Source organism: Protopterus annectens, chromosome 12.part0 (assembly GCF_019279795.1).
Source record: "Protopterus annectens isolate FY-2018-M chromosome 12.part0, PAN1.0, whole genome shotgun sequence".
NCBI lineage: Eukaryota > Metazoa > Chordata > Ceratodontiformes > Protopteridae > Protopterus > Protopterus annectens.
The window spans coordinates 1,359,298,007-1,359,308,452 of NC_056746.1; the positions used below are offsets into that span (position 1 = coordinate 1,359,298,007).

Consider the following 10,446-nt stretch of genomic DNA (forward strand, 5'->3'; position numbering starts at 1 on the left):
TGCTGCCAAAAAAAAAAAAAAAAAGCTTAATGCTATTTACTCCAAAAGAACACCTTAACCAGGAACATGGATTTGATATTGTCTTACCTCAAGTAATAAAACAAAAATAGAAACCTTAAGCCAAGCTAAACTGCTTGGTGTTTAATAGATGGCTGTCTCAAAACTGATCACCACATACTTCATTCCATCATGAATACTCACCAAAAAGTCTGGTCCCCCTATAGGGCTAAACACTAACTGACAGATCAAGCAAGGATTACCGTAGCAGAGAAACACCTCCTTCCGTTTCTATTGTATGCTTCTGCTATTCTTAGAAATATCAATACCACGTATAAAATGACACTAGACTCCTGCTACTACAAAATAGCAACAGTTGTAGCTAGCCATCCTTATAAAGCCACACCACTGCCTTCAATCAAAACAATTTAAACTACCTTGAATTATAAAACCAATTGACATACTCATAACTAATAATTGCCCAGCATTACAAAATACCTGACTGTACTCTTCACCCAATAGAGACCTTCACTCTAGCAGTAAACGTTTACTAGGTGTCAGTAAGATATTCAGCACTGCTGGAGACTCTCTGCTCCCATTATGTGTCAAAACTCTGGAAGGAAATCTCCAAACAGTTAAAACAGAAAACTTATTAAATAGTTTCAAAACTTTGCTTAAACAACACCTGTGCCAAAGATCTCTCCCTTCTTCCTGCTCACTTGGCTAGCTTTTTCAGAGTCCTTTTCTCCAGTCTTACAACCACTTTGCTTCCCTCGATTTTAGTACCTTATCGCTCCTCCTCATTGACTGCAGTGGTGGTGCTGCTGTAGTGTTGTTGCCTCATAGCAAGACATTGTCCCGTTAGATTCTCAGCTACAGCATCTTCTGTGTGGAGGCATACGTGAATGGGGCGTGCCTTCGTTGAAGGTTGTGCGTCAGGGCTTGTAACCCGGTATGTAAAAATCCACTACCAATCATTAGCGGGCAGGAATGCCGCTGTGGCAACCCCTAACCGGGAAAAGCCGAAAGACACAAACATCGCTCCTCCTCATTCTGCACTAATTTCCTAAACTTAGTCCTCCTCTCACAACCCAACCCTTGACTGCAATTCTTCAGGTGTCCATTTACCTTCCTGCTCATTTCTATAACTTCTACTTTCATATCTCTCATCCTTTTTAAGCTGCATTCTACTGTCTGTAAATTATTACTAAACTCAAATGTCCAGTTTAATCTTTTCCCTGATTAACCAGGTTAATTTCTCTCTTGTTTTTTTGTTGATGTTATATTCATGCAAGAAATATTTTAAAATCATGTAAATGAGCTCATGTAGAGATGTTTTTACCCTGCAATTATAAATATACGTAATGTGTAATTTAAATGTGGAGCTTTTCTTCCCAGGCCTCTGCTGAAAATGGGTTTTGCCTTGTCGGACTTTTTCCAGTCAACAAAGACAAGCAAATAAATAAAATTGAATAATTAGTGTCACAGTTAGACGTTGCCCGTTCGATTCTCAGTTAGAGCGTCTTCTGTGTAGCGACATGCGTGAATGGGCTTTCCTTCGTTGAAGGTTGTGCGTTAGGCCTGGCAAGCCAGTACGTAAAAAATCTACTGCCAGTCATTAGTGGACCGGAGTTCCGCTGTGGCGACCCCTAACCAGGAAAAGCCGAAAGACACAAACAAGTGTATATGTTGTACGTGAAACTATAGAGACAGACCCTGGAAGTGTTTTTGCTGCATCATTTGCCTTATCTGAATGTTTGACACCTACAACCATCTGTACTTCTCTGCCCTGTATTTGAAACTGTATAAATATTGCACTGAGTAATAGTGCAGCACAGATGTTGTAAGATAAAGCAACTTGTTCGGCCTTTAGTGCGGAGGTTCTTGCAAAATGTTGCTTTTGTTTTCTTACATGGGAAAACAGCAATTTTGTTTGGGCAAGTTATAAATGCTGTGTATAATTGACATTCAGTATAGCACAGATGTTCTTTGTGGGGGGGGGGGGGGATACTTGGTGTTTTGCCAGTTTTCGTACATTTCAGTTTCCAATTTCCACTTGCTGTGCTTTGTTTTGATATCCTGCTTGGGTGAATGAGAAGTGGGTAATAGCTTAGTGTTGATTTTGCAGTGGCTGCAGCTGAGTGCCTGCATAGTTTTGTTTTGTGTGTTTTTGTGTGTGAGCGCGCGAGAGAGGTGATCTATAAGAAAAAAATACCAGAAGCACTGGTACACAGTGCAGAAACCATTGTGTATGCATCTAGTAATGGTATAAATGGAGACTGTTAATGTTCACTGAAAGGAATTTAAAGTAGTACAGGGAAAGTTGGCACATTTAGATATAAACTGTGAAAATATTTTAACAATGTACAGGATTTCAACTCGCTGGAGCAGAAAGGCCATTGTTGCCTTGGTGTACTGTGTCTGGCTTCCATCAAGCTATCCTTTGGTGCTGATGGGAGGCCATATGTTAACACAAATTTGCAACACATCAAGCCATCTAGTAAAGAAGTAATGTAAGTAGTGAACATGCAACTTTCTTACTGAATGTTTTTTGTACAGTGACATCATCCCGGAAGGACAGGCGCTACAGCATCCATCAGGAGTTGCAACAGCAGCAGGAGATGCAACGGTCCTTGGCCTAGAGGGAGTCGAAATGGGAGGAGCAGATGGAAAGGTATGTAGCATTCATTTCAAGACAAATAATTGGGGGTTGGCATAATGACTAAGGTGTTTACCTCACAGACAGAGGTGCAGGATTTGATTCTCAATGAGGGAAATTGGCTAGACTTAAAATAGCCCACAAGGGCAGCTAGTGTAGTACTTCTGAACCTATAAAGTTTCCTTATGGATGACAGCTGCTTAATCACTTATGTCTTACATGTTCAAATACTTGCATTTGTATATATGTACGTATGCCTTTACTGGGTCTATGGTTAATCGAAGAAAATATCCATCGAACAGCATTTAATCGTGTACTAACAATCGAAACTGCTTTTCATCGTAAACCAACTCACCGAACAGTTAGTAGTTGGCCAACATCGGGATCGTCTGATGATGATGTCTACTAAAACTAAACAAAAGTAATGTTCGAAAATGCAACTTCTAAAGTGTACACTCTATAAAGTAGAGAATGCCTTTTATATGTTAAATAATATTATCCCCTTATAAATGTGTGATCTCAAGAGTTTGTATATATAATTAGCAGGTGGTGTGGGGGGCACATTCTCCCACATATGATAGATGAAAAAACTTTGGTCAAAACTCATTCTGAAGAAACTATACCATCGACTGCTCAAACTATCAGACTAAGAAAATAAATGGGATTTTCATCCCCTTTCACCCTCCATACCCCTGCATCTCTAAATCTGCTGATGCCAAGATCTCACAGCAGGTAGGGATAAATAGAGCTGTCACTCCGCGGGGGCTCGTGAGCAGCACCGCCACTCCGCGGGGCCCCCCAGGGTTCATGATCCAGCGGCATTGTACACAAAGCATGTCTATCAACGTGAAACCAAAAAGATCACAAGCGTAAAGTGCCTGAGGTACCAAGAGAGGCTGGAAGCTCTATCCCTTTATTTAACCCTCTTAAGTTGAGGTGCCTGTTTAACTAACTGTGCCATTAGATATCAGATTGTCCTGGACCTCTGTTTTTTCCACAAGTCCAAAATCTCCACCACTACTGAAACCAAAGGCCTAAATCTTCAACTGATAAAACACAGTGGAAGAACAGGTTTATAACCCAATTCCACCCATACTTCTGGAATAAACTGTCTTTCTTTAAATATAGGCTAGATATTTGGATGGGTATCCTCAAATTTACTGGATGACTGACTAGTATGGCCTTCCTGGAGAAAGGAGGTTGCCCTTTGAAGGAGGGATTAACAAAGCAAAAATGGTAAAGAGACTCTGTGGCTTTGGAATATCTATGAATCCATAATCTACCCCTTTTGTTACTCCATTCATGTGAAAGGTCTTTCTGCCTCTGTAGAGGCTCCTTCTACTAGAGCTGTTGCTTCCCCTGGTGCTTTTTTCAAAGGATTGGATACAATTCCGTCCTTGAGACTGCTACTTGGACTTCTGTCCATACCTTCACTAAGCATTATGAATTGGATGTTTCTAGAGCAAGAGCTGGCTTTGCCAGAGCTATCCTGCATGTGTATCTTGACTACTCTGCTGGGTCTTCCCCCTTCTCAGTTTCCTCTTGAGCTTTTCTACTCTCCATTTTGTAAAGAATACTGCAATAGTGATATGGAAGGACATAGTACATTTGTGTAAAATCTTACAATAACAGTAGATGTCCTTCTCTTCACTGTTGCAGTGTTTATGCCATCCTCCCCCTTCTGCTTTACTGTTTTCCTTTTTTGTCGTTTCTCCTACTTCCTAGGACTGTTCCACCTGGGACTATTTGGTTCTTAGGTGTGTACATCCATACATCATCTTTATGCACCTTGAGCAGGGAGCATAAGTGTTATGTATGGCGTCTGCAAAATTCTAAGGCTTTGGTACACTGGCTGGACGTTGGGCTATCCTTGGTAGGGAATCCCTTTATTAAAGAACTAGAAGGGCATACTGTTATGGTAAGATTTTAAACAACTACTTTCTGAATGCTCCTAAACAACCGCCAAGACCAGAAATAATGGTGCAGTGCCCACCCTACTGATTCTCTTTCAGCATGCTTCTGTACACCAGGTATACCAGGCAAGGGTGATGTGTGTTCGTTGGCAGGTATTTACCACCTGCATCCATACTGCAGGAGCTGCATTTGCAGAAAATATTTCTGCATTGTGACTTTGCCTGCACCAAGCCCCTGGAGTGGGAGAGCATGCATTGGCTGCTCCTTTCCATCCCCCTCTCACCATTTCCTCTGTGCATTGGCTGTTAATGAAATCCTGGGATGTACTCGGGATCAGAACCTCTACTCTTCAAAGTCAGTGTACTAACAAAACATTTGTACTTAAACTGTGCCCCCATCCCCAACCAACCCAGAAGTAAGACAGCATGTCACCAACAAGAATAGTCCCTCTTCTCTCCCTTTCCCAAAGTAACCGTTCACAGCTTGCCATGACCTGTTATTGTGTAGTATAAGCACTTAATCTCTGCTGCTTAGATCTACTGGAGTTAAGCTCTTCGATCTGTTGTCAGCAAGTTCTGAAGAGACTGCAAGGATGAATGGACATTAAAGTAGATGGCATAAAGTTCTTCTACAGGTACAGTTTTAAAATTAAGAAAAATTGGCAGGACACTGAGTGCTTCTTAACTTTGCCTTAAAGAGCTGTTCTTTCAATTTTTTTTAATTTAGTAATTAAGATTGTTGTTCCTTGGCATTATTATTGGCATGCATTATTGAAAGTTGTTCTCAGAAAAAAAGAGAAATTGGTTAATAAAATACTGTTCTCAGAAGTGGGGGTGGTTGATTGCCTCTTAGGACTTTAGGTCCATGACGGGCCACATAGTACACTCTGCTGACGGGCTACCTAGTACACTCTGCTGATGCTACTTCAGGTGACCAATTAGTATATCTGCTCTGAGTGGATTGAGCAAATTGAATTTTTTTTTTCTTGGGAGTGGATCATAACATTTTGATAGCTGCTTACAGTGGGATTGTATGTCCCAGATTATTTCTCAACAGTAATGTACTTTAGATTGCTGATAACACCTTGAGGGGGATAGTGATATATGAAGGCTGCTTTCAGTGGGAAAGCAATATGTTTACATGTATGAAGGGAGCAAAAGTTGTAGATATTGTAACACTGTGAAATCTTTACTAACAAACTAGAGGGGAGGGCTACACATATTAACATGCAAGTGGCCGCTTTTGGTAAGCGATATACTTTGTGTGAGTGGGGTAAAGGACCAAGGTTATAGTTTAACCACTGTGGTATTTCAGATTTTCCCATTAAACAAATGGGGACTACGTTAGGCACTTTAGAATGCGTTACGATTTAAAATGTAGTTTAGCTGAGCTTTCCCTAGAGGTAGCGTGCTCGCCAGCCTAGCTGTCTTGCCTCCTGCTGTGCCACTAATGTCCCAGGTCTCTGCCATTGCGGTTTACTGGCACACAGCCCCTAAATTTCCTCTACATAAAACTGCAGAAACTGAGGCTATAAAGTATGCATACAAGTTTTTAACTGAAGTGCATAACTAAGTGTAATTAGTGTTTGGGCTGTAACCCCTCTCAAGCAAGCTGCGTCTGAACGCCAGCATCCCCTGGAATCCCATGACTGTCACTCAATCCTGCATCTCTCAAAGCCTTTCCCAAGCCCCTTAAATTAGTTTGTTTCACCAAACCTGGATGCTATCGCTACTTCTAGAAGAACAGCCTATGTATGCCTAAACCCAGTAGCAGCCCTGGAAAAGCTCCCCACATAAACTGTAACCTGGCTGATTGTTGATTTCTCTTACCCCATGATAGCTGGGCCCTACACTTATACCTAGCCACAGTCACCTGACTGCCCACCAGCACCAATAAACTGTCTCGGCTAATTGATCACACCACAAGGCACTTCACCACCTATTCACCCACTTTTCAGATTCCAAGCCCACCCCCTCCCCTCATTCATTACATCTTCCTTCTCCTACCAAACCCTTATAATGCTAATCCTGTTACCATTGCTCTTACTAGCACTCCCATCCTTAACCTGTACTGCATCCATACATACACCAACTTACACAGCACCTCTTGTCACACAACACACACTGTATTGCACACCATTACCCGTATAAACGTTAAAATCTGCTCAATGTTATTTAACAGTAGCATTCTTTTACACACATAAGACCCACCTACCAACTGCTGATAATAGGAAAGCAGTCTACGTATCCCTCTCAAACGTAATGCACACTACTAAGCATGTTCTTATTCTCAGTATAACACTCCTTATCGCAGGTGACATACACTCAAACCCAGGACCCCAATTCACGTCCCCTCCCAATAAAACGCAATCTGATCTACTAATCATTAATATTAACACCAGAAGTATTTGCAGCAACCTTCCTGACCTTCACTCATTTATAACCCACTACTCCCCCTGACATACTTAGTATTACCGAGTCATGGCTAAAACCACATATCCCCAGCGAAGAAATTCTCCCAGCAGGTTACAACATCATAAGGTTAGATAGAACAGGTAGGAAGGGTGGTGGGGTAGCAATTCTGTTCAAAGACACGCTAAACCTCCAGCCACTCCATACCCCTTTACCAGTATTCCCAAAATGCAAAAACCATAGGTTCTACCCTAGCACTAAGTAGACAAAAAAATTGACATCCTCTACAGCTATATTCCTCCTGGAAATAACACTCTTTCCAGAGAGGAAATTCTTCAATGGCTTAGTAAGAATTCTCCTCGAGAAACAATTATGTTAGGTGACCCAAGTACCGACTGGCTAGCCTGTAACTCCAGCAACCCTGTCCACCACATTAACCTCTATGGATTTACCCAACTAATTCTAGAGCCCACCAGAATAGACAAAAAGACCCAAAAACAAACCATTATTGATTGGACATTGGTGAACAGCCCCAAACATCACTATCAGACTGGCTGCTTACCAGACAGACTTAGTGATAATCACCCTACTTTCCTCCTAAGGAAACGCATCAATATTCCAAAGCCTATAATCTACAGACAAATCAGGGATGACCGCAATCTAAACCCAGACAACCTAAACAGCATTCTAAAGCACTGTAACTGGGAACCTCTAAGAACTTTAGACCTAGCTCTAGCAGTAGATTATTTCAACAACAAGTTCATTACAATTCTAAGTTCAATGGCACCAATCAGGAAAGTAAAAGACAAAGCAAACTGCGCTCCATTGCTGAGTAGGGACACAAGAGCCCTACTAAAAAGGTCTGGAAACAATGGAAAAAGACCACTCCAGTGTCACAAAACAATACTATAAGCAACTTAGGAACCAAGCCAAAAAACGGACCAAACTAGGAAACAAAATTACTTTCTAGGTCTCCAAAACAAATACTCAAAAAATCCCCAAAAAGTCTGGCACAGCATAAACACCTTGCTAAAACCTGGTAAAATTACCACCACTGCCCCCTCCATCCCCAGTAACAACAAATATATAGCTTCCCAGCTTAACTGTCATTTTATTAACTCAATCCAAACTCTGTCAACCCAAATATCTAATACTAATAGCCCTCATGCTACAACTAGAAACAATTCTAAAAATAACCCTATCATACACCCAAAAAACAATCCAGCCTTTACTCTCTTTCCTGTCCACACATCTAAAATTAAAAAAAACTCCTCTTCTGTCTAAAACCTACCACACTTGCAGCAGACATATACCTGCTGACTTTCTGAAAATAGCAGCTGACTCCCTATCATATCCTGTCTCGATCCTAATAAACAGGTCCATTCAGGAAACTTATGCACCAAAACTCTGGAAAATAAGCCTACATCATACCTTTTCGCAAAGGTGGAAAATCCTATGATTTCTCCAACTACCAGCCAATAGCCATACTTTCTCTGCTGTCCAAACTTCTAGAGAAATGCATACACCTGCAAGTTATGCAATTTTTGAGCTCACACAATCTTCTCTCCTTCACTTAACATGGTTTCCGGTCCCACCACAGCACAACCTCAGCTCTTCTATCATTCACCAAACAGGTAAATCACCACAGAAATAACTAACTATGTATCCGCTATCTTTTTAGATCTCGCCCAAGCTTTTGACATGGTCTCACATCCCAAACTACTAGATGCTCTTGACTCACTTTCCTTCACTCTCCCTACCATCTCCTGGTTTAAAAGTTACTTATCTGGCAGAAAACAAGCTGTCCAATCGCAAAACGAGCTATCTCCTCCTCTCCCCAACACTATTGGGGTACCACAAGGCTCTATACTGGGTCCACTCCTTTTCTCTGTTTTTACAAACAATCTACATACTTCCTCCAAACAAGCCATACTAATTCAGTATGTAGATGATTCTACTCTAATTTGCACAGCCCTATCTGTTATCACCTTACAAAAACTGGCCCAAGAATCATTCTCTGCTGTTGAAAGTTGGATCACTGACATCCAACTCATTCTCGACCCCAACAAAACCAAATTACTCCTGTTCATCCCTAATAAAACAAAATCTACTCCCTTAACTTTCTCCGTCACATCCAGAAATGGCACTATAATTTCACCATCAACCCATACTAAACTCCTAGGTGTAGAAATTGATAATAACCTATCTTTTGGTATTCGTATATCACAAACAATCCAGACGGTTCATAAGAAAATGGGGACACTCTACAAACAAAAACTTTCTCACAAATAAAACCCTAGCTCAGACCCACCTTTTATCAACACTTACATATGCAGCATCAATCCTAACCCATATTAGAAAAACAGACCTAGACAAGCTAGAATCATGTTATAATAAAGTTGCCAAATTCGCCACCAACTCTCCCTTTAGAGCCCACCACTGCCAGGCACTAAAAGAAATTCAATGGCTAGAATTTCCTCGCTTACCTGCCCACCAACAACTCAGCTGTGCCTTTAACATCGTAAACTACCCAGAGAACTCCAGCACTAAAACAGCTGTTAACACATTATTCTACCAGTCGCCCTCTTCCGCTCATCTTATAAACCTCTCTTCACTATTACAACTGCCAACAATACTGCTGGCAAAGCTCTATACTCCCATACCATAGCCAAAAAATGGAATAACCTCCCCACTAATATAACCTCTACTACAACAAACACACAATTTCAAAGCACTACTCAAAGCACATCTCGGGGAAATCCTGGCTCTGCCCATGTATGAAATGACCATCTCCTCTCAGGAAACCCTGGCTCTGCCCATGTGTGGCATGACCGTCTCCTCTCAGGAAACCCTGGCTCTGCCCATGTGTGGCATGACAGTCTCCTCTCAGGAAGCCCTGGCTCTGCCCATGTGTGGCATGACAGTCTCCTCTCAGGAAACCCTGGCTCTGCCCATGTGTGGCATGACAGTCTCCTCTCAGGAAACCCTGGCTCTGCCCATGTGTGGCATGACAGTCTCCTCTCAGGAAACCCTGGCTCTGCCCATGTGTGGCATGACAGTCTCCTGTCAGGAAACCCTGGCTCTGCCCGTGTGTGGCATGACCGTCTCCTCTCAGGAAACCCTGGCTCTGCCCGTGTGTGGCATGACCGTCTCCTCTCAGGAAACCCTGGCTCTGCCCGTGTGTGGCATGACCGTCTCCTCTCAGGAAACCCTGGCTCTGCCCATGTGTGGCACGAGTCTCCTCTCAGGAAACCCTGGCTCTGCCCATATGTGACATGACCGTCTCCTCTCAGGAAACCCTGGCTCTGCCCATATGTGGCATGACTGTCTCCTCTCAGGAAACCCTGGCTCTGCCCACGTGTGGCATGACAGTCTCCTCCGACTCTCCTCCTTTACCTTCACTTCTCTAACTCTAGGCTCTCGCTGTTTCATAGAGCGACCTTTCCTCCTTATAATCTGCATGAA

At 42.3% G+C, this 10,446-nt stretch overlaps 1 protein-coding gene across 1 annotated transcript in view; it reads left to right on the forward strand.

Annotated features, from left to right (window-relative positions):
- The window catches only part of CABLES2 (Cdk5 and Abl enzyme substrate 2), a gene marked incomplete in the record, with an annotated part of 260,612 nt that overhangs the window by 101,577 nt on the left and 148,589 nt on the right, over positions 1 to 10,446 (forward strand). The window contains 1 exon segment of the mRNA XM_044090409.1: positions 2,557 to 2,671. Within this exon segment, the coding sequence (XP_043946344.1) occupies positions 2,557 to 2,671 (115 nt within the window).